Source organism: Engystomops pustulosus, chromosome 3, assembly GCF_040894005.1.
Source record: "Engystomops pustulosus chromosome 3, aEngPut4.maternal, whole genome shotgun sequence".
In the NCBI taxonomy this organism is placed as follows: domain Eukaryota; kingdom Metazoa; phylum Chordata; class Amphibia; order Anura; family Leptodactylidae; genus Engystomops; species Engystomops pustulosus.
The window spans coordinates 155,437,583-155,463,444 of record NC_092413.1 but is presented as its reverse complement, the minus strand read 5'-3'; the positions used below and the strand labels follow the sequence as shown (position 1 = coordinate 155,463,444).

Here is a 25,862-nt window from a genome sequence, read left to right as displayed (position 1 = left end):
ATTGCAGAGTATTATCAGTGTCAGCCTATGCACTTGCATAGGCTGGCACTTTGCCAGTAAGATGACGTCACAGACGCCATCTTACTGGCAATTCTTACTAGTAACTCTGGGGTCCAGATCGGACCCCAGAGTTACTATAGCAACGATCGGCGCCCCCCGAAAACGGTTCGGGGGGGCCGATCGTGGGGGAAAGACCCCCCAGATACTTGTTAGATGCCGCGGTCGCGCTGACCGCGGCATCTAACGGGTTAAGCACCCGCGATCGGAGACAACTCCGATCGCGGGTGTTACACTGGGGTGCCGGCTATTAGTTACAGCCGGCACCCCGTGTTTCCCGATGCCGGTTCGGCTCTGATCCAGAGCCGAGCCGGCATAGGAGCCGTGGCGGATATATCCGCCACTGAGCGCTAAGTCACTGCGCTCCGTGGCGGATATATCCGCCGCGGAGCGTGAAGGGGTTAATAAAGTGTATGGCAAAGTTTGCTGCTATATTATATGTATGCAATTTGGCTTAAACTTTAAGTGTCATCATAAATGAAGAATTTGTGTTTGTGCAGATTTTCATTTTAATTTTTCATGTCAGAAAAGCAGAGTAAACTATATAAAAGTGTGGTAATCCCAGTTATTATCCACAGAATAGGCACAACCTCAGTTTTTTCCCATGCCTTTTATGTGGACATGTATAAATTATAATAAATGATAACATTACTTGTATGTAATCCCTCATTCAGTTATGTTCATAATTTAAATAAAGACTAAGAGAGATGAGGGCAAAAACTGTCTAGTTCACATTGGACCCAAAAACGGTGCCATTCCTTTTTTTATCCACCATTGCTCTGGATGCTTATAATTTATCTGGTCCCCCTCCCTGCAAAATGACCTCTGTACAGGTCACAACATGTGCCTAGGATACTGTCCCTATGATTCTTATTTTACTATTACTGCAATTGTGGCAATTTAGCATTCCTCTCTTTGACAATAAACACTGTAATCTAATAAGTAATAAGCCACAAAGTCACTGTTGTTGCAATTGTAAACAATGAAGATAAACATCCCACATTCAGCAAGGTCACACATATATATATATATAAAATACCTGCAGAATGGTAATGCTTATTTTATGCAAAATGTTGTTTTTTTTGTTTAAGAAACAAATTCACAGATATAAAGCATGTTGACTATGGGACAACATAAAAAATACATTCATCATTTATAGACTTGTGTGTCTTCAGCAGAAGCAAAAATCACTATGTTTACAGCGCTGCAATTTCCAAAGGCATCTTGAAGACTCAGTAATTATGCATAAAACTTAATTAGTAGGATGTTGCTAATTAGCAATAACACAGTGCTTACTGGAGTTATAGCTGTAAGAGAAAGAAAGAAAATAATGAAATGATGCCATTTCTATCACATATCTAATTAATTTTCATGCACTTCACAAAATGCTTTAATATTAACTTGCTAATGTAGGATACAATTGAAAGCTACGTGAAGGATATGCAAATTGATACTGAAGGAAAGTCTTAGCAGCACAGAAAAATAAATATATGGGTGCAAGCCTTTTAGGGCCAGTCATCATTTCCTTTATAAAGATCAGGGAGTAAGAGTTCTCCTTACGGAGGCCGCCTTGCAGGCGTGTGGTGTGTATAGGGCTGTTCTGCCTTACAAAGGTAGCAAAAGAGGTGTGGTTTTTCTTGTTCCATCCTAGAAAACTTATTTGGATATGTTATTTATAAATACATACAGAAAAAAAGCAGCACTCCAGTCAGGCCATGATAGTGGTACAAGTGGTCCCTCTATTCCATATTGTACAGCAGAGATGTTTTGGAAACTTGAAAAATGTTGCTGCTGTACAATATGAAATAAAAGGACTATCTTGGCCTGACTGGAGTGCTGCTTTTTCCTGCATGTATGCAAATAGTTAGATGGATAAGAGGATGTACTCGCTAGGTAAATCAACCTATGGAGAACTGTAAGAGACAGGCTCCCTTACAGCTTACCCCCCTCCTCCAAGTTTCATGGCTGTGCCGCTTTAGGAAAAGAAAAGCCACCACTATGCACAAATGTACTGGCCTATGTGAGGGCTCAAAACGCACCCGTTACAATGCATTTATTGTTTAGGAGAATGATTTTTTATATGGAAGAATAAAATATGGCTGGATGATCCTTGTCTTTTTGAAAAGTATTATGGAGAACTCTCTATTTTAAGGGAACCTGTCAGGTGAAAACTGCGGCCCTATCTCGGACCAAGAGAGGTTAAAGTTAAACTTCATAATGCCCTGCATTGCCTGAAAATAACTGAGCCGTCTAAAATATTTTGCCTGCTATTGTATTATTCCCTCCCTAATTGATTAAGAAGTACTTTCCAGACTTCATTATACTGGCTAAACATCTGAAGAAGAAATCCTTCCAATGTCGAAGCGTGTTGTTGAGACACCTAATTATTTCGTGATTGTCCTTTACACTGCTGCAGCACCTAATTAATGATACTAAGAACTCCTTTGGGAATTGAAATGACAGTGTCCATTGTGTGCCAATTAAGTATGTGTTTGCATACACCTTACCAAAATCTCTTTCAACGTTTACGTTAGGTTAATATAGCATTTACATTAGGTTCACACTAAATGCATTGTTAACCCTTTTTGATATATTATAAATGCTATGTAAAAACATTGCATGAACGTGGTCTTAGGCCTCCTGCACATGACTGTAAATGGGGGCTGTGAGCTAGCTGCAAAAACAGCAGCTAGTTCATGGCTGCCATTGACTTGTGTTATGCACTAGGCCAGTTTTGGCCCATTTAAGTGTTGTGTGCATTTGGCCTCAGGGTGCAGAAACAATCCCTGGCTGCAGTATGTGACTCTAGTTCTGCCCACCCATACTACCAAAAACGCATTCTTTTAAAGGAAGATCTGAGATGTTAACTTATATCATGATAATGGCAGGGCAAGGCATTCAAAGTGTCTCCACAAAATGACAGTGTTCTATAACGTAAAATGGTCAAGGTCCTGGTCCCTGCTGCACTGCTCTTGTTCTCTGGACAAAATGGAGTGTCTCCAGACAACCCTGGAACCACTATGGAGGCAGCTCAGACAATCACTGGCTGGCCATGTTACCTGCCTCCTTCAGTGGTTATTTGAGAAGCCTGTCCTATGTTTTCCTGTGGTATTGGAAGACTTCTAGGAAATTCATTAGGCACAGAGAGCACTGGTAATGGAGTAGCCCATAGGTTAGGAGACTTCTGTGGAGCCCTTTTAATTATATATTGGGGCACATTTACAAAGGGTTGCACGTTCTTTTAGGTGCAAACTGCTTGCACAGGTATTTAAGAAGTGTCAGCACCACAATTATGACCCTTTTATGGGGCATCTTCACTAGCCACCATGTGACACAGATTAGGGGGTGTTCCAGTCCTCAGTCGGACCGTGCGCCAGATTTATAATCAAACCAAAAGAAGAAGAGGTTCCACAAAAGATCAGTCAAATATTAATACATTTTATTGTAGAAAAAAATCTAATAAAAAGATTACAAATATGTACATACTGATGGACAACTGTGCACAGGAAAAGTATGCCCCGGCACTAGACAGCGTGGGCTAGAGCTATATACAACATTTAGCACAATGGCAACATCCAAGCTGCATGATGAGGTTGCTGGCATTAAATATCATGCAGACACGGGTGAGAGGTAGAAAGAAACAAATACAAGTGTATAGGAACATAAAGTAAACAGGGAAGTCCAAATATCCTCACCCATAATGAGAATGAGCCCCACGCTGACCCCGACGCACGTTTCAGCTGTCAAGCCTTCATCACCCCCAGATGAAGGCTTGACAGCTGAAACGTGCATTGGGGTCAGCGTGGGGCTCATTCTCATTATGGGTGAGGATATTTGGACTTCCCTGTTTATTTTATGATCACCAACAGTTTATTTTGTTCCCATACACTTGTATATATTCTTTCCTGTGTCTATGTTGTGTACAAATCCCACCCTAGGTTTTTGGTACATACCTCTCACCCGTGTCTGCATGATATTTAATGCCAGCAATCTCATCATGCAGCTTGGATGTTGCCATTGTGCAAAATGTTGTATATAGCTCTAGCCCACGCTGTCTAGTGCCGGGGCATATTTTTCCTGTGCACAGTTGTCCATCAGTATGTACATATTTGTAATCTTTTTATTAGATTTTTTCTACAACAAAATGTATTAATATTTGACTAATCTTTTGTCGAACCTCTTCTTCTTTTGGTTTGAGTGCTTTCTATATGTTCCATGGTATCTATGTGTTTTTTGAACCTAGCAATTCTATAGCAAAAATTCTCGTTTGGTTTGGCCAGATTTATAATGCAATGTCTGACAGAATTGTGTTGCGAGCCCTATGTTAAAGGTGCACCAAAAGAAGTTGGTGCACTCTGTCAGGGCAGTGCAGGGAGCGCCGGATTCATGAAGAACGTGCCTCAGAAATCCTGAATCTGGCGCACCATGCACTATACACAGGCAAACTGCATTTAGTGCAGTTTGCCGTGCACTTCATAAATGTGCCCAATTGGAAAACCACTTAAAATTTTTCTTCTGTATTACCATTTCCCTACTCTTCAAAACTAAGGTTTAACCCCTTAAGGACGCAGGGTTTTTCGGCTCATTTCTCGCTCTCGAACTTCAAAAATCCATAACTTTTTCATTTTTACGTGTACAGACCTGTGTGAGGGCTTATTTTGTGCGTAACAAATTTTACTTTCCCGTAATGTTATTTATTTTAACATGCCGTGTACTGCGAAGCTGAAAAAAAAATTCCAAATGTGGAAAAATTGAAAAAAAAGTCACGTTCTTGTGGGCTCAGTTTTTTCGACTTTGACTGTGCACTCAAAATAACACCTCAGCTTTATTCTTTGGTTCGATGCGATCGCGGTGATACCAAATTTATATAGGTTTTATTGTGTTTTAATACATTTTCAAAAATTAAACTAATGTGTACAAAAAAGAAAAAAAATTTTTTTGCCATCTTCTGACGCTAATAACTTTTTCATACTTTGGTGCACGGAGATGTGTGAGGGGTCATTTTTTGCGAAATGAGGCGACGTTTTTATTGCTACCATTTTGAGGTCTGTGCGACATTTTGATCATTTTTTATTTAATTTTTTATGTTATGTAAAAAAGTGTAAAAGTCGCATTTCTGACATTTGGGCGCCATTTCCCGCCTCGGAGGTCACCGCCACCCATAACCGTTTTTATATTTTGATAGATCGGGCAATTTGGGACGGGGCGATACCTAATATGTTTGTGATTTTTACTGTTTATTATGTTTTATATCGGTTCTAGGGAAAGGGGGGTGATTTGAACTTTTAATATTTTATTAATTTTTTTATTTTTTAAACTTTTTTTTTCACTATTTTTTAGACCATCTAGGGTACATTAACCCTAGATAGTCAGATCGCTCCTACCATATACTGCAATACTTCTGTATTGCAATATATGGCATTTTTGCAGCACATTCATTAAAATGAGCCACTGGCTCATTGTAACGAAACTGCAGAAGCCATGTAGCCTCGTGTCAAAAGAAGACCCAAGGCTACCATGGTAACCGATCGCCGCCCCCCGATGACGTTCGGGGGCGCGGCGATCGCGTTTTTTAAACGCCGCCGGCGACTTTGCCGGCGGCAAGCACCGACCGCGGTTATTAGCGGTGGGGGTTTTCTGCAAAATGCAAAACCCCCCACCTTTGTATGAAGAGGACTCAGCCCGTGAGCCCTCTTCATACACTCCTTATACCTCTGCGCCGTAGAGCTACGGCGCAGAGCGTTAAGGGGTTAAACATATTTTCTTATTCAGTATACATTTTTGTTAGGTGTATATTACACACATTTCTTACCTTCACTAGATGAACATTGTGAACCCTCTAAAGAGTCAATATAATTTCTACCAAGCCATTGTTGATATGATTTCTTTTCTTTGACAGGGACAATCTTATTGGTAGAATCCTTAAAGATGAGATCATTTTTATTATAAACTGAAGAGTTAAACATTTTGAATCCATCTGTACTGTCACTCCCGTAATAATCCTGTGATGAAAATACACCAATCATACAAAGTTATATATGCCATGTGCACACTTATAAGTAAATCAAACAATCTCTCTTATATTAAAGAGGTTAAATATTTAATAGCACAAAAGTCAATTTTAGGTTCTGTCAAGTGAAACTACAACACATGTCCTAAAATATTAATGTGCACAATTATTACAGAAGTAAAAACCTCTATGAAGGATTATGCTAAAGATAGGTTTACAAATGATATGTGTAGATAGAGAGCGAAAAGGTCTCCCCATAGTTTATATTAGTCCAGGCCTCAAGGCCGCTTGCACTGTACAGTAAAAAATAAATGAATAAAAAACATTCTGTATAGCTAAATGCATAATGACCTAAGCCAGTGATGGCTAACCTATGGCACTGGTGCCAGAGGTGGCACTCTGAGCCCTTTCTGTGGGCACTCAGGCCATCACCAGAGATGACTCCAGGTATCTTCCTGCAGTCCCAGACAGCCCAGGACTTGCTGTGCACAGAGATATTTTAAAGTGACAGCTGTACCTAGGACTATTTTCTGCTTTATTGGTGTCCTTAGGGGCTGGTATCAATGAAAACTGTGACAGAGAAGGGAGTATAAATCACAAATTAAATTTCTGTGTTGGCACTTTGCGATAAATAAGCGGGTCTTTGTTGTAGTTTGGGCACTCGGCCTCTAAAAGGTTCGCCATCACTGACCTAAGCTATAGAAACAACTCAATAGTTATCCTATGCAGTAAGCTCAGTTTTTAAAAAAATCTAATAATCTAATTGTATATGTATACACACACATGCTCCTCCAATTATTTTCAATAAAATGGAACTATTAAAACCACCTTGTTTTCCCTCAAATTTTATGAGGAGCTGACGAGAGGAGATTTGTCTAATTACATTGCTGTTAATATTTGCATTTACAAAACGCAAATGGTAACACAATGATAAGGCTGCGTTCACACAAGCTGTTAACATTGCATTTTGAAACACAACACAACAGCTGTTAAAATGTTAGCATTGGGCCAGATTTATTAAACTGACTGCCAATTTTCTGTCTAACATTGCACATAAATATACTCATATATTGATATAAGCTGGAGGAGACAAGATTGTACAATTATTAGAAATAGCAGAAAATATAATTGACCATACATAGAGGGATCAATCAGATTCTGACAATAGTTAGGATAGTGAGTAAATGAGTATAATCCTTACCTGAGCCTTATCCAGAAGACCATACAATGCATGTATATTCATCTCTGGATGAACCATAACTGCATGTGCAGGGACTTGGGCCCAGTTACAGTCGGCATACTGATTCACCTCTGCCCTGGCACCATTTGGACATAGCAACTGAAAGTCAGAAGATTTTAAATTCTTTGTCCACTCTTCTGTACTGTTTCCTAGAGGAGCAAATAAACATATGTGGAATGCATTTCTCTCCATTATACACACATGGACAAAATTGTTGGTACCCCTCGTTTAATGAAAGAAAATCCCACAACGGTCACAGAAATAACTTGAATTTGACTAGTAAAAATAAATTAAATTTCTATGAAAATTAACAAATGAAAGATGGACATTGCTTTTCAACCATGTTTCAACAGATTTTTTTTTTTTTATTAAAATCATGAAACAGTCCTGGGTAGAAATGATGGTACCCCTGAGGGTGCGGTCAAAGATTTTTTCAAATGTAGTTTTTGAAGCCATAAGCAGGTGTGGATGATAATGGGTTGAGACAAAAAATTATAAGGTGCTGCTCCTCCTCCTTCTTTTTCTCCATTCTAGGTTTGGGCATCAAAAACTGCATCTGAAAAACTGAACGTGTGACACACCCTGAAAAATATATGCGCAAAGGGACATGTCAAATTAAGGTGTGTCCACTAATTAGCATCACAGGTGACGACAGTCTTGTAATCAGTCAGCAGGCCTGTATATAAGGCTACAGCTACCAACTTGGGCACATTTACTTAAGGTTGCGGGGTGCCCTTTTGACGGACTATGCACGTTCTTCTAGCCTAAAACGCCTTGCACAGCTATTTAAGAAGTGTCTGTACCGCTACTGTGTAGCACATGACCCTTTTGTGGCACAGCTGCACCCAATTCAGACTGTGCACCATATTTAACTTGCAAATTGTGTTGCACGCCGTATGTTAAAGGTGCACCACAAAAAAGATGGTGAATTCTGTCGGGCCAGTGCAGGGAAGCGACCGATTCATGATTTCTGGCATGATATCTCCAAGCAGCTTGATGTTCCTGTGACATTTTATTCAGAAATTTAAGATCTATGGAACAGTAGCAGACCTCCCTGGACTTTGCCGCATGAGGTAAATTCCTGACAAATCAAAGAGACCAAAAAAAGGAATGGAAACAGATAAAAACAGGAAAAACTTCTAAAGAAATTGAAGGTGCACTTCAAAGTCAAGGAACATCAGTGTCAGATCGCACCATCTATTGTTGCTTGAGCCAAAGTGGATTTAATGGGAGACGACCAAGGAGGGCAACACTGGTCAAAGCAAATAATAAAAAAACAACACTGGATTTTGCAAAAGTACAAAGCTCCTGGAAGAATCTCAAATGGACAAATGAGATGTTTCAAGGCACATCAGCTTTATGTTGACAGATGGAAAAACGAAGCATATCTGGAAAATGCCCCCTTCAAAACTCAGACAACTGGTGGAGTTTGCTCATGAGGAGTGGCCCAAGACCTGCTGAGAGGGGCAGAAGTCTCATTGACCATTACACAAATCATTTGCTTTCAGTGATTGCCTCAAACTCGTGAGTTTTATGTCTTTAAAAATTCTGTTGAAGTTCGGTTAAAAAGAAGTCTGCCTTTCATTTGTTCATTTTTATAGAAATGTAATTTATTTTTACTTTTGTAAGATTCAAGTTTTTCTGTGACCATTGTGGGTTTTTCTTTCATTAAATACCAACATGTCCATGTGTGTATACCAGTAAAGTCCTAACTTTGACTATATACATAACAAATGTAATATCTTTTATAAAAGAGATTTTTACTATTTCCATGTACTACAAAAGCTGATGCCTCACTGATTCCAGCATAGTTGAAATTCCTTCTGTAGCCTCCAACTTTCCTGAGCAACCAATGTCTTTACTGGGTGGTCCTAGATTGTGTGCTCCTTCCTGGGACCACCCATATCATGGAGCATAGTAAAAATATTGGGCACTGAAACTACACTAATATTATGCTAATACATTACTTATCACAGAATGATAAGAGTTGGGATTATTGAAGTTGCTGAAAGATCCCCTTTGAAAATGTATATTTATGTTTTTTTAAAGTATATGCAATCAATTTGTCACCTGTAAGGGTGCAGTCACATGTGGCTCCTGCATTGCATTTACAAGGCCCGTCCCCAGGAAACGTGTGACTGCACCGTCGGGGTGACGAATACTGACCCACTGATCATCGGTTCCAGCCTGGCACTGTGCTTTGTGTAGTGAAGTGTTATAGAATGGACACTTTCTGCTCAGTTTTCTGTGTTTTGCAGAACTGGAACAGCTGCAGGGAGCAGAAGTCACCTCACCACCACCACCTATTTGTATTGATGCCATTTCTAATACGGACCATCAATATATAAACTAATGGACTGACCCATTTAATATTTTTTTTTCTGTTCTCAAATCTTTACTTTTTTTCTATCTGGAAACAGGCGACAAAGTGCTATTGGTGAGTCTATTATTTTCAGCAAAGAAATTGTCCCAAAATCCCTTGATAACTGGATAAGTGTTAATACAACTTGTTTGTCTCTATTGATTTTGACAAGACTGATAACAAATAGTGGTCTAACCCCTGAGCTCAAACAAATAGGAGATACACTACAATAGTGCTGCATGGAGCAACCACCCCTTCCTCCCAGGTTGGTGGGCGTCCAGTTTTCCCTACAACCGTAACTGGCTGTTTTGCAGCAAACTCCAATGATCACCACCTCTTCCGCTAAGACATCAGGTACATCTGGTCAAGTGGCACGTTGAAGTTCAGTTTAACTCAAGTCATTGGCAATAGCAAACACAACTTCTACATTATTTACTCAGTGTCTGACAATTTGACATTTATCTATTCTAAAAAGTGCTGCTAAATTATTTAACCCCAAGATACCCTTTAAAAAGATGTAAAGGACTTATTGCACAACACTATTAAAGTGTCTTCAACTGTATCGCATTGCTATTTCTGTCTGTCCCTCTAATTACATTGTGGTCAAGAGCTCAGACAGTAGATATTTCTTTCCAGAATCACAGAATTTCAAGGGCTATAAACTGATCTTTGGAGTTTCCATTAAAGCTCTGAGTGACAAATGGACCTGAGTAAAGTGCTATGGGAGTCTTGTATGTTTGTACTCCTCCACCACTAATAATTATAAATAGCTTTTTCATTTTTGGGAGGCATAGATAGGGAGAATTACCATCAGAATATTCAAAAACCGTGCTATGTTTTACAAATGCCACTTCTCCGACTTCAACCAGACACCTGTAGGCAGAGACAGAAAAGAATGTCAAAAATTCTGTATTTGTTGTAGAAATCAGAGAAGTAACAAAATCTTGTTTACCGTATGCAAATGTATAAAAGTGCAGCAGAAAACTACCCAATCTTAGGGCTCTTTCACATTGGCATTATTTTTTATATCAGTGATTTTTCAATGAAGTCATTTATGCTTATGGACACGTACAGATGTTTTTTCTCTTCCTGGCTGAGACCAATTCTATAATAATCAGGTACAGTTTTTATAGACAGCCTGTAAAGACAATCAACACCTCTTCTCTCTGTACTCATTAATGCAGACTCTTAGGCCTCCTGCTCATGCATGTGTGCATTCAAGGGCTGCAAACAAGAGGCCCAAGGATGAGTGAAATGCCAGTCATGGTTATTTTATCACGTAAACTTTGCTTTTTTAGTGTTAACAGTAAATCGCTAAAGATGTTTTATGATTCTGCGGCAGCCAGGGGTCTGTTCTTTGGAATATCCTGTTTTGGTTTGGGTCTGTCATGAGATGAGATATCGAAAGGCTTGATTGTTATATAGCTATGTACATATGTACCTTTTGTTCAGTATGTCATTTTATGTTTTCATAGTTTTTTTTTTTTGTGCTGTGGCGAAAATAATTTCCGATTTGGTATTATTAAAGTTTTATTGTATCGTATTTGTCATTGGAGTGTGATATCTGCTCACATACCAATGAAATAAGAAGAACAGTGCAGTCTGTACTATGTGCAGTGTGCCCCAGATTCATGATTTGTGTCTTCCATTCTTCATGAATCTGGTGCCCCCTGTACTGCCCCAACAGAGTGCATCATTTTCTTCTGGTGCACCTTAAACATGGGAGTGCAACACAAATTTGTCAGACTTTGCATGTTAAATGTGGTGCTTGGTCCGACAGAGCACCAGAACGCCCCCTTCATCGCAGAAATTGGGTCGCATCGGGTATAGTGTTGTGGCGGGGGTGCCAGAAATGTGTCTTAGACACTTCTTAAATACCTGTGCAAGCAGTTTGCACTGAAAAGAACATACAGGGGGTCATTTTCCTAAGGGCCCGATTTGCGTTTTCCTGGCGTGCTACCCGAATATTTCCGATTCACGCCGATTTCCCCTGAATTACCCCGGGATTTTGCCGCACGCGATCGGATTATGGCGCATCGGCGCCGGCATGCACGCGACGGAAATCGGGGGGGAGTGGCCGAACGAAAACCCGACAGATTCGGAGAAACCGCCGCATTTAAAAAAAAAAGTGACGCAGGACTCGCGCTTACCTTCACTCGGTCCGGCTTGGTGAAAATCAGTGCATTCCGTGGGGAACTTCAGCGCAGCAGCACCACCTGGTAGACGTTGGAGGAACTACCTTAGTGAATCCCGGCCAGACCCGAATCCACCGAAGAGATCGCGAATGGACCGGGTAAGAAAATCTGCCCCACACAGTCTGACAGAAAACTGGCACAAAGTCCTTAGTAAATGTGGGCCACTGTCTGTGCCACAAAATAAGGCAGGAAAAGGACCTGCCCTGAATTTTGTGTCTCAGTTAGTTGTTTCCCATTTATATTATAAAATCAGGAGGTTTTTTTCACTTATTTGGCAAATCGATGACACTTTCCAGAACAAAAAACATAATAAACCGATAAAAGCATAATTTCACAAATGTTCAGCCCTATCATCCCTTAACTTTAATAAAACTTCTTTTTGGACTTCAGACTAAGAGCATCAAAGTTTAAGACACGTAAGCAAATAATTTTATAGACCTGAAGTCCAATAAGGAAGTTTTAGTTCATGAACAAGAGAGCTCTGGACATGTTTGAATCCCTGTAGGAAGCTCAGTTTATACTGTGTATCTTTGATAAACACCCAGGGACATGGTTACATATGTATCTATAAGAAGAGACTAGCACTGTCAGTTTACTAATCATCAGAGATGATTTTTGACATTAAACATATCACTAATATGCATATTTAAGGAGAGAGACGTTCTGTGAAATCTCTATTATTTCTGATAAAAAATAATAGATATTAATAGCAAAAGCTACAAGGAGATTTTGTTTTTCATAACTAATTTAAATGTGAGTTTATTTTATGTATTTCAAATATTCTTGATTCCAGCAATGCTTCAGATGACATCTCATCACTATGAATCTGTCAAAGCAGCGGCTTGATGTACAGAGAAGCTACTGTCATTTCACACCGAGAAATCTTTAATTAACATGAGACACACAAACATATAAAAAGATAGATACTTTTAGCCTTTTCTTTTTACCTAAAAGCCCCTTTATACCCATAGTATTGTTCGTTGGTGTTGCTTTCACATTTGTTGCCTCCAGATCCATTTCCTTTGCAGAGTTGGCACAATTTGGGTGGGAACTCTTTTTGGTTTGCTCCTGGCAAACAGCTCTCAGAGAAAAACTCACTAACAGCTTTGGGAAATAAAGAGAAAAAAAAAAGATATTCTTATTCTTCAGACATGTCCTATTTTTAAAACATGCAGAAGAAAAATCAAACTGGTTTATTTTAAAGGGGACCTGTCATATTAAAAATAGTGACAATCCGCAAAAACAGATACCATATGGATGACACACAGACCATTTTTCTGGAAATACAGCTCTGTACACATGTACATAAATACATGGTCGGGCTGACCCATCAAAGGACCTGAGAATCCAAAGGTGGGTCCTGCATCTAGATACCTCATGTAGCCATAAACTGCTCAGCAGAATGATACAATTCGGTAGTGGAGGATGTGGAAGGATGACTGCATCCACTAAATAAGCTCTGTCAACAACTCACTGCTCAGTAGGGCTACAATCACACAATGTTTTTTGATACGTTCTTATACATCAGGAATGCTCTCGGCGCATACACTGAGCGCATCCATAGACTTATATAGGTTGCATCCTACAGAAAACACAGGATGGAAAGATGCATGAAAATTAGTGGATGATATAAAAGTCTATGGGGAATGAATACAACTGTATTACATCTGTGCCCGGCCTCTGCAGAGCATCCATTCAGGTGGTTCCCAGTGATTTTATTTCCCATATAAGGATGATTACCTCCCTCTGGAAACACCCTAAACATGCAGAACAAAAAGTACTAGGATGGAAAATTGTCTTGCAAGTCAAGGGACTCCCTAAGGAGAAATCACCACCAAAAAAGTGGAGCCAAAATGCGGGAAGGTGCAGATACTGATGCTGAATATATTTATGCTCGATCCATAAAAGTATACAGATACTTACGTATGACAGAAGTACTCGAATGTTCAGCTAATGCATATGTGAATGTAATGTTACCCAAACGTATTACGGTTTTGTCAGTTAACTCTGTCACTATAAGTGGCATTGGCAATACTTATTTCTTAACCACAATGTCAATAGGCTATACAATTCCTAATAATACATTGATCTTTCCCATGTACGCACCTTTGGCAAAATTACAGCCTTCTGGTCTGATCAGACCTCTTCTAATGAGCAGAGCAATAGGGATATTCCATCCAGCTGATCTCATATACCCAGTGTGGCAAGACTTTCTACCCTTCAGTTCATGAAAGGTAAAGGAATCAGGAGACGTTTTCTTAACCACAGCAACGGCATAGTAGTTGTCAGATATTTCGTTATCTAGGTGGATAAAGGAACATCAGGGTGTTTATATACGGTATATATATATTATATATAAAATGTTATATTATTGTTGCCATGTTATATTCGTCTTCCAAATCCAACAATTATAATAATATGATTCGGTTTCTAAATGTCACATACTAGCATTATGTAAGCCAATAATATCTTTGGGTACAGTAACTTCAGCCAATGCAGCCAGTGCATCCACACTGCTCTACTCCAAGGAGTAATATCATGTCAATTTAGTCTGCATTCACACTGAAAGCATCAAAACTATGAATTAAAACACGTGGAATTATATACTTAACAAAAAGTGTGAAACAACTGAAAATATGTCTTATATTCTAGGTCAGTGATGGCGAACCTTTTAGAGACCGAGTGCCCAAGCTACAACCAAAATCCACTTATTTACAGTGAAGTGCCAACATGGCATTTTAAGCAGTAACGTATTGCTATCTGTTCTTCCACATCTTTCAATCTTTCAACAGCCAATGAGGTGTCGCTTAAAAATAGCGCTGAGAGCAGTATCTCTAAAGTTGCCTGGGACTGCAGAAAGATTTGGTGAATTTGTTCCTGTCTTCCTGTCTGGTGAACTCTGTCCTGGGGTGATAACCTCAGGGCCCACAGAAATGGCTCTGAGTGCCACCTCTGGCACCCGTGCCATAGGTTCGCCACCACTGTTCTAGGTTCTTCAAAGTAGCCACCTTTCGCTTTGATCACTGCTTTGCACACTCTTGGCATTCTCTTGATGAGCTTCAAGAGGTAGTCACCAGAAAAGGTTTCCACATCACAGACATGTCCTGTCAGGTTTAATAAGTAGGATTTCATGCCTTATAAATGCGGTTGGGACCATCAGTTGGGTTGTGCAGAAGTCAGGGGGGATACACAGCTGATAGTCCTAATGAATAGAATGTTATTTGTATTATGGCTAAAAAAAATGAGTGGACATCATTACGTTAAAAAACTAAGGGCAGTCAGTCCGAAAAATTGGGAAAACTTTGAAAGTGTCCCCAAGTTTAGTTGCAAAAACTATCAAGCGCTACAAAGAAACTGGCTCAGAAATAGCAGGTTAACAGCAGCTCAGATTAGAGACCAGGTCAATGCCACAGCAGCAGAACACAAGTAATGGACATTAGACCAATGGAAATCTGTGCTGTGGTCTGATTTGAGATCTTTGGTTCCAACCACCATGTCTTTGTGTGACACAGAAAAGGTAAACAAATGAACTCTACATGCCTGGTACACACCGTGAAGCATGGAGGAGTAAGAGTGATGGTGTGGGGGTGCTGTGCTGGTGACATTGTTGGGGATTTATTCAAATTGAAGGTATACTGAACCAGCATGGTTACCACAGCATCTTGCCGCGGCATGCAATTCCATCCGGTTTGCATTTAGTTGGATCATCATTTATTTTTCAACAGGACAATGACCTCAAACACACCTCCAGTTTGTGTAAGGTCTATTTGACCAAAAAGGAGAGTGATGGGGTGCTACGCCAGATGACCTGGCCTCCAGGCCAGATGAAGGCAAAAGGGTCAACAAGTGCTAAGCATCTCTGGGAACTCCTTTAAGACTGTTAAGACCATTCAAGGTGACTACCTCTTGAAGCAGTTATCAAAGGAAAGGTGGCTACCTTGAGGAACCTAGAATATGAGACATATTTTCAGTTCCACACTTTTTTGTTAAGTATATAATACCACATGTGTTAATTCATAGTTTTGATGCCTTCAGGTTGAATCTACAATTTTTATAGTCATGAATGAGAGGGTGTTTCCAAACTTTTTGTCTTTAATCACTTCAAGCATTTATATTTCGTGTGCACAAATAAATCTACACACACACACACACACACACACATAGAATGTGATAAATATATATATTATATAAAGCTGAGTGTGTGGGTGTTTGTGTGGGTCTGCGCTGTTGCATTTACAATTACCAAATTTTCTCTGTGACTTAGGGAAATTCATAGACTAGGGTTTTTAGGCAAAATTTTAACCCCCATGCTTTACAAAATGCACTTATTAACCACCATATACAGGAGCCATTGTCTGCTGCGGCCATTAGAAGCTGAGCCATGATTGGTTGCTATTTTTTGCCACAGGTCATTAATGTGAGCTCTGAGCTTTGATTGGTTAATATAGGCAATGAGTATAAGACAACTTATGTGTGAGGTAAGATGGATAGACAGAGATAGGGGGAGATTTATCAGAAATGTCTGAGGTAAAACTATTCCAGTTGAACATGGAAACCAATCAGAGATTGGCTGTAGTGGGAAAATGAAACTTGAGCTTTGATTGGTAGCCATCAGCAACTAGAACAGTTCGGCTCTCAGATATGTCTGATAGATCCCCCCATAAACAAAGTGATGGTCAAAGACAAATACAGAGATGGTCAGAAACAGTCACAGTTAGATAGATAGAGACTGACAGAGACAGTCGGAGAAATTAAGAGACAGCAGGAGACATTCAGAGACAATCGGAGACAGACAGTCAGTGTCAGAGACACACAGAGACAGTCGGAGACACACAGAGACATTCAGAGAAAAGTCGGTAAAAGTCAGAGATAGCCGCTGTCAGGGACAGACAGTGTCAGAGACAGACAGTGTCAGAGACAGAGACAGTCAGAGACTGACAGTGTCAGCAACAGTGAGAGACAATCAGAGACAGAGAAAGACTGAGAAACCCAGAGACAGAGATAGTCAGAGACATACATACAGAGATAAACTAAGTCAGAGACACCCATAGACAGAAATGGTCAGAGACAGTCAGTGACAGACACAGTCGGGGATATAGACAGATATAGACAGTCTGAGAAAGACAGAGACAATCAGAGAAGGCCAGTCAGAGATGGTCGGAGACAGAGACAGATAGACACAGACAAAGACATTTAGAGACACTCAAAAACCTTCAGAGAGAGAGATAGATACAAATAAAATACTTTTTTGTTAACCCATTCTATTTTGTTAGCAGTTATATACAGCTAGTGTATATATATATAGAAGTATATTGTGATTGTCTGCATTAAACACTTACCAGCATAACTCTCTGCAGCTGCTGGCACCAGCCCGTATGTTTTCCCAGCTGTATAGATGTCTCCTCCATCCAGTGTTACTGCATCAGCTTTTTTTTCCTAAATGGATAAAGCAGACAGTGATTCTGCATTAGAGCATTGGTTTTAAGTTATTAATGAGAGGTAATGGAGCAACAAGAAAATTGCATGTAGTATTTAGAATTTTTTTGGTAGATGCAGTTAGTTAATCCTCTTGTCTCCCATAATGCCTCTACCAACCACTTATTTGCTTATCTAACAATTATTTTATTTATATGAGCTGCGTAAATAGAGCAATCTATGAATTGGTAATAGAATCACAAGTGAAACAATATAGCGAATCAACTCATCTAAATAGGTAAATGTCTCCAGATATGGGGAGCGACTATCTTCACCAAGATGGCGACACAATCATATTGAAACCACTGGCAGCTTTGCTGGCAGTGATGGCAGTGTAAGTTACCACCAATCGTGGGTGTTTCCAGTGGGTGTTTGCTTCAATATGCTGCAAATACCTTCCAGGTATGGAGAGGCCTCGGCCTGTGAGCCCTCTGCAAACATACTTTATACTTTTTAATAATGGTCAACTATCCCAATTTATCATGACTTTATTTCTGGGAAAGAAAACCTATTATCGTCCCACTCTCGTCCCATATTGCAATTTTATTATGAAATGTTCCAGTACCTCTGATATTCCAAGATAATGCTCTCATTTTATCTTCTCATATCTGCTAAATGATCCTATCTCCATCCATTCCACCTTTAACCTCGCCCCATATCCCATATGGCAGAAATGGGAGCACAGGAGGGGGGAGTTGTACAGGAGCTGTACAGGAGCACAAAGGTAAGGGCTGAGAGCTTAGCAGTCTGCAGCACAAACAAGTCATGTGTTGTTTTTTTAAATGAATCCAAACCGAAGCCCAACCCCTAGGGCTACACAGAGGATTCTGTCAGAGCCAGGTAAGTTATAACACACAATTATATTGTTATGCAAATGCTTAGAAAAGGCAGAAATAAATATTTGCACTGCAGGTGTGATGGGCTTCTGCAACCTGTCTTTAGTGAAAATGAGGTCCCTGGTGACAGGATCCCTTTAACTTCCTCTTTTCTCAGCTTCATTTTCAACTCTATAAATGTCTTATGTTTCCTTTGTATTTCTGCAGAATAATATGAGAAAACACTGCCATCTAACCATTTATCTTTATTTTCTCTATTTCCCTTGCTCTGTTTAGGATCATATCTCTATCTCCTGAAAGAATGATTTTTAATAATATAGGTAGGTTTACTACCTGGGGTAGTAGTTTAAATGGAATATACCATGTGCCCATTCCAAAATTTCTTTCATTATAAGACTTTCATGACCAAAGATGTTTTTTAAGCAATCCTTCATATAACCCATCATATTATCTCCTTCTACGCCTTCCAGTATTTCTATACATCTCAGGTTTACTCTTCTTGATCGATTCTCCAGATCCTCTAATTTCATCATCTTATATTCAATTGTAACTTTTTACATGTTTTTTTTGTACCATATGTAATATATCTTCAGTATCAAAGATTCTATTTTCTGCCTCCCTGAGTCTGTCATCATATTTATTCATGACTGCTCGCTTCCGACATACCTGTTATTGAAAATAATCCATCTGGTTGGTCAGAGCAGTACTTGCCTCAAAAATTTGCTTCAGTGATGGGTCCTGTACATCCTCACCTTCCAGCGCCTGAAGTTCACCTCCTTCCTCATTCATCTATCCCATATTCTTTACTGCAGCCTACTCAACTCACCCATTTTTACCATCATCTCTGTTCTTAAACTATCATCTGGGATTTCCCCGGGCTCCTGCTCTAAAAGCTCTTCATTTGTTGAATTTAGAACCTCAAGGCTATGTGTTTTATGCATTGTTCCTTTTTGCCTTTTATTTTCTCTGTTGCAGTTTTTGGGGCTAGTTATGTAGTAGGGTAAATCCTGGTGATAGGTTCTCTTTAATTATACATTTGATTTGCTGTGTCACCCATTCACTCTCATAGACTGTAAAGCTCTTGCAAGCAATGTCCTTAATCCTATTGCTTCATATGATAATCTTATTACGCTGTTATGTCTTATTATATTTGTATAAGGTCCCCATATCTGCATAGCACTACGGAATGTTATGGAATCTACATAATAAGATTATTATTATTCTACAGTGTACACTCTTTATAAAATACATCTATAATGTATTTGTTTGAGTTTTCTTATATAGAATATGCTAACCTGAATAAGTCTCATACAATCTTCATGGGTTTCAGCAGAGATGCACTGGATTGGCGGATTCAGTGTCCTATTTCTAAAAGCTGAGGCCATATCTGCACATTTCCAGATTTCTTCTGTACTAATGGTGCACCAACGCAGGGATTTTGGTAGCTCTATGAAGTTTAGATAAATAGAATCATTGACAGATCACATACCGTTGGAAGTTGTATAGCAGTAATACAATCATTTTACATTATATATTATATTATATTATATAGTCTTTGAAGGATAAATACACCAAATACACCAACATAATTTTGTATCTTGTATCAGTATCTTTTTGCAAACTGTCAGAAAAAGATCTTATAGGTCAGAACTATATACAGATAACTTTTATTAAATTATGTTTAAAACATCAGAAGAAGGAAGTTTAGTGTAACACACAAAACAAAAAGTGAATTAAAAACCTCAGCATGAAGCCAACACTGTCTGTATCTGTATTTGTGACGCTCCAACAAATCTGAGCCTAAACCTGCCCAGAGAACTTAGCTCAAAAATTGGGAATTGTGCCTTATTTGAAGTACAATAGGAATTTGTTGCTGCAGTCACACACTCCAAAAGCAAATTAGACACTTGGTTCACAGTGAACGATTAAAGGATAATGTAACGGGCACTATGTCCTATGCGTAAGCATGAACACGCACCTGCCAGTCACTTTGCCCCCTAAATAGACAGCAACCTCTATAGATAAAAAAACATATTTAAGTAACCATATTAGAAACACATAACAAGTCATAAAAATATTGTTCAGTACAGTATCAGAGTTTAGACAATGTCCTTACTGTCGCGGTCACAATCTATCCCAGTCATTGCTTGCAGAAATTCATCTCCGAGCCAGGAATGATACGTCTGGTTAGAGATCATCCTGAGCTCTGTTGTGGCATCTTTGAACAGCAAATTATTGCCATTGTAAGTAGAAGATTCAAACATTTTGAAGCTGGAGCTGGGACTGTTGTATTTTTGCTGTACAAAACATAGAAGAAAGTTAGAAATTGGCATCCTAAGTTTGGTTCACACTATATTTTTTCCTTCTGTTTAATTACAATATTGTTAGTACATAAGGCTGTATGTATCCACGTATATTCAGTGGTACATGTCAGCGCCCCCCACCCCCTCTGTCAGCAGAAGGATGAGTAAATATTGTCATTTGACAGTAATCTGCTGCTGCTGGGGTTCTGGGTGTCTCCATTCTGTCATAATTGTCCATATAGGGAACACTTAAAGAAGACCTGTCACCATAATTTTAACCCTCACACCAGTAATACCTGATATGCAAATGAGTAAACATGAGTCAACTTCTGAAGAGAAGAGTCAAGTTTTTTCCAGCCTGTCAGTGTACCACACCTCCTTTTCAAATCTTAACTTGAGCAGACAAGAAGTCATCTCCCTCTTGTTACCAAAACACTGTCCCTCTCACTTGCATGGTGAATTTAGCAGTGATCATCGTGTGGGAAACTGCAGATCTTCTCAATATTTCATGCACCCCCTAGGCAGGGCCAACATAGACAGAAGCAGAAAAGTAAGATTTAAGCTGGGATGCCTGCCCTGCACTTTTCAACAGCTGCACAGTTGGTCGGAGGGGAAGGGGTGAATATGGTTTTCTGTGCATGTTCTTGATGACAGGTTTCCTTTAAGGACACATTTTGTGCAGGCTGGGGGTGGATGTGATACAGTGGCATCCATTTTCCCTAGGCTATTATGGCCTCTGCTAAATGGACGCTTTTGTTATATTATCCAGCAGGGTAAGATTGGTAATGTTTACTGATACTCTTTTAGCCTCCATCTAACACATCCAGCATATACAGTATGTTAGGAACTTTCCTGAACATTTTGGGTTTTTTTTGTTAAAAAACAAAATGTTAACGTTGCCCTGGATTTTGGATCTCACTGGCATCTGTGATGAGCTTTCACATGTCATTGAACAGCTGAATACAAGAAGCATCTAAGCGATAAACCTTTGTAGGCTGGTCTGAGATCAATACAATCCTGCTAGAAATGCAATGATGTAAAAGCTGAAAATGGCATGCACTCTCCTGTAACCTTTGTAGAAAGGTCTATCTCTAATAACTCTCCAGCCCCGCTATCTTAGTGTACTCCTGTGGGACTTTGGCTAAATTTCTATTGATCTAGCTTGCCTTTCAAAGATGTGTTTTCATGCATATATTAAATATCTATGAGGTCACATGCTAATCAGGTGTTTTTATCTAGTATGATATTTATTTTCTTTTTCTATTATTAGAAATATATAGTTTTAACTGCTAAAATGATTAATAATATATCCACTGCATAGGTGCAGAAGATCAGATTAGTGGGGGTCCAATACCTAGACCAGCTATTCTGAGCACCGATGCCCAGGGAAGGACACAGTGAGCAAACATTGTATAAATAAATTATAATAAATTGTATAGTCATATGAATGGGAGCAGTGACTTAATTCAGCCACTATACAGATAATGGAGCCGTCTTCCTACTTCATTCTCACCTTTATCAGCTGCTAAGAACAGCAGGGGTTACTGGGTGCTGGAGACCCAGCAAACTGATATAGAGGACATATACTTCAGAAGATTTGTATTAAAGGAAATCTACCACCAGTATCAGGAATTGTAAACCAAGCACACTGACATACTGGTGTGTGTCCCCTCTGGGGATCTGCTCTTCTTTTTGCTTCTTTTGCCCTTGGTTTTAAGAATAAAAGGTTTTTAAAAGTATGCAAATGAGCCTGAGAGGCTTCATTAAAATCATTGGAGCACCTCTGGCTCGTTTGCATAATTATAAAATCCTTTTTTTTGTAAAAACCAGGGCATAAGAAGCTAAAAGAAGAGCAGATCCAGTATGTTATTGTGCTTGGTTCCTTCATCCTGGTGGTAGATGTCCTTTAAGACAATTCCTTAAACAAACGTTTCAATGGCTAGAATGTAAAACTGGCTTGGAAAATGATTTTCTCTCAACTATTGCAGTTGAACATACAAGGTCCGATCCTTATCCGTGACAGTGTGCTGCTTGAACTCCTTTCCAGAACTCCCTGCCTATAGCGCACACTGTTCATGACCTACCTGGCCTTCATGTAGCATCTTGTAAATAAGAGATCCATCCACATCAGACCTGACCACTACAGCATTAGATGGTACCCTTGCCAGGTTACACCTCCTCCATTCAGTAACATCTGCACGGGTCCCATCCCGACACAGCAGCTGATAATCTGATGACAGGATATCCTTTGCCCAAGGTGCCGAACTTTTTCCTACATTATGTAAATTAAACAGTGTTAATTAATCTTTATGCAGTTCTAAAAATCAAATGGATTATTTCTTTATAAATATGTGCAGAGAAATACTAGGCTGCAATTTGTTGGGTTAGAAAATAAAAGGGGTTGGCCACTTTTCAAAAAATCTCTTCTATTAGATATGTCTCTACATGTATATGCACTTGTGTCTTTGCCTCATTTGAAAGCTGCAGCCTTGCCCTCTTCTCAGCATGCTGCCCTCTGCATTCACACACACACATTCACTGCCATCTCTGTCTCTGCTCCAGGTCATCCATGTGACGTCACTCTTGCTCTCTTCTCCCAGTCTGTACACTGACAGCCACAGGGAAAGGGAGGGGGAGGGAGCAGGATGAGTCATAACTCTCTTGCTACAGCTCCTTCTATTCACCAAAACTCAGAGATGTAAAGAATGAAGTATGGAGGGTCTGCATCCAGCACAAAAGTAAGTTGCAGGACTGGTCAATCAATTTGTGAATGATCTACTAGGCAGTAAAGGCAAAACGGCAACTTAGGGCAAATGGGCAAAAGCAAGTGGCCAACCCCTTTAAGCACAAACACAATCTAGATCACATGCATTACATGTCAAAATGCAGACATGAATCTCCTGCATGTGTGAGACTGACTTTAATCCCAGTTTCTTCAGTCTCAGCCATAGTGAGACAAAAAAAGAAAACATTTCACAATAATTTAAACACAGTAGAGGTGATATATGAAGTCTAATAATATTTTTATTTAGTTCTAAATATGTATTCACATTCACAATATATCTCCCTAGTAAAGAGATGTATGGTAAAGTTATTTCTAAGATTCCCATTTCTAAGCTTTTTTTTAGAGGCAGCCATGAAATTAGTAAATAACATTTCCCCCAGTCCCACAGTTACACAGTTTCTCCTGCATATAGATAAAATAAACTCCTGTGTAGACAAATGATAGGGCTCGGCAAGGAAAGAGTTACTGCTTTAGGAGAGCAAATTTGCTGAAAGAGTGTTTTGTTATCTACAAAAATAATGGTAAGTGATGCCAGTAACTTCTTCCAGCCCCTTTAAGAGTGACATGATTGTGTTAAATATTGATTGACCTGCAAATGTGGACAGAACACGGATGACACCCGTGTTGTATTTTTCACATTCCCCCAGACTATCTATTACTTTTAGTGATAAAACATAACCTAATAACATGCTTATAAAACGCATTGTATTTAATTGTATTAAAATGCCACCTGTAGGTAACAAGATTAGGCTGTATTGACCAGGCCTGTTGGAAGATTCGATACCATGTCCTGCCTATATGCCACAATGTGAACGTACGCAAGCAGATCTAATATAACAAATTGTCTCCCGCCCTTACAAGGGCAATCCCAACTGTCCCTAAATTTCTCAAGCTAGCATCATTAGCTTCCAGACCTAGGAGCAAGTAGTGCTTATGCTTCCACCACTGTGGGGCAAATTAGGCACAGTTGTGGTACTGCCCTTGTAAGGGCGGCATGTATTTCAGCATGAATTTGGCAGGGGCAGGATAGCCTCATAGATATCTTCCTCCGCTCCCCCCAAAGGTTCTGTATGCAATTTTCCGGGATTCAATCATACCTGACACTAAGGGACCTTTGTGAGTCATCTGAATCATGGTAAGGTGATTTGTTATATTAAATCTGCATGTGTACGTTTACATTGTTGCATATAGGCAAAGCACAGTACCACGTACAGATCTTCCAATACGCCCGGTCTGTACAGCCTTATCTTGGTACCTACAGGTAGCATTTTAAATACAATCATTTTTATAAGCATGTTATTAAAGGTTATGTTTTATCATTAAGAAGTACCACCTTATCAGATTGCTGTAATTTATATCTATGAATTGGGGTGAAGTAGTTGATTGGTTAAACTGAGTTTATTAATCCATTGTATCATTTTCTATCTATTCCTGCCACCAACACAGGCGGGAATAGGACTTGCTCTGAGTTTTCTACAGCGTTGTCACAGATCAATATAAAACACAAACATTTATAGGTCCTTATAAATATTAATGTGTCAATGTGCCATCCACAAAAAATGGATAGCACATGGATGAAATCATGGCCGTGTGCAGGTAACCTTACTGTGGCATATGCCCTCTTGTTTGACTGCAACATTTATGGGGCTACAGCAACTACAGCAGGGTGTCAGCGGCCAGTTACAGTACAGCTGCTAAGGGGATCTCCTTGCCTGCTCCTTAAAGTTATGATGTATATTGGAAAGGGGTTTTTAAAATAGACATACCATCTGAATTGTCCAGCACTGTGCTGTGCCTTACAAATGCTACATCCCCTCTATCTACAAGACACCTGAAGACACAAAGGAGATAAATATTTAACATTTTGAAGGTACAGTACACTATAAATGACCAAATTAACAAATAGTTCATTATTAAATTATCAAATACATTAGGAGATTGAGGTGTTGACAGTTCTAATCTCACAATGGTTATCAAGGGGTATTCCTGTGTTAACAAATCAATGTTATTTGGGGTAATAGAAAGTTATACATGCTCCAGTATGCTTGCCCATATTTACCTTAAGACACCAACTATAGTGAGAGGTACGATATGCATCTGCTATTCCCTTCTGGGTAGCAGGTCCTCATGATGTCCATGGGTTGTGTCTGGTGTTGCAGCTCATCTTTCTCACTCAAATGGAGCACTTTTATCTAAGGCAAGTGCAACATCCCCCACCGGGGCCTAGCCCTTGCGGTGAGGCCTGAAGTCAGCCGGGGCCCGCGGTACCGGAGTGGCTGGCGGTTGCGGCCTAAGCACGCTATTGTCACGGTGCTTGGTACGGGGAACCGGAGGGCTGTCCTACAGCCTGGCAGGTCTCCAGCAGGGAGGTGTTGGCAAGAAAAGATGAGGGAGAGGCTGCTATAGCGGATCTCCCTGGGGCAACCCCTTAATGTCCCAAGTGTGAGTCTCTGGGTGATGGACAGGGTGCCGGTGATGAAGGCAGCCGTATTAGCAGGGACCAGACGGAGGCAGAAGTTGAAGCAAACAACTTACAGTTTATTGCAACCGGCAGGAACTGCAGAAAACGAGCCTTTAACAGGTAGATGGAGTGCCGAGA

The 25,862-nt window shown here is 39.7% G+C and overlaps 1 protein-coding gene across 1 annotated transcript in view; it reads right to left on the bottom strand.

Annotated features, from left to right (window-relative positions):
* Positions 1-307: 307 nt before the first annotated feature.
* MELTF (melanotransferrin) overlaps positions 308-25,862 on the bottom strand; it is a 50,868-nt gene continuing 25,313 nt past the window's right edge. Inside the window, exons 6-16 of the mRNA XM_072142685.1 lie at positions 25,030-25,094; positions 22,563-22,750; positions 20,292-20,472; positions 19,471-19,622; positions 17,204-17,300; positions 13,971-14,165; positions 12,812-12,968; positions 10,478-10,542; positions 7,269-7,456; positions 5,870-6,059; positions 308-1,364 (exon numbers count right to left, since the gene is read on the bottom strand). Coding sequence (XP_071998786.1) covers positions 1,297-1,364; positions 5,870-6,059; positions 7,269-7,456; positions 10,478-10,542; positions 12,812-12,968; positions 13,971-14,165; positions 17,204-17,300; positions 19,471-19,622; positions 20,292-20,472; positions 22,563-22,750; positions 25,030-25,094 — 1,546 coding nt within the window. The 3' untranslated portion in view covers positions 308-1,296. The remainder of the gene's footprint in view (positions 1,365-5,869; positions 6,060-7,268; positions 7,457-10,477; positions 10,543-12,811; positions 12,969-13,970; positions 14,166-17,203; positions 17,301-19,470; positions 19,623-20,291; positions 20,473-22,562; positions 22,751-25,029; positions 25,095-25,862) is intronic.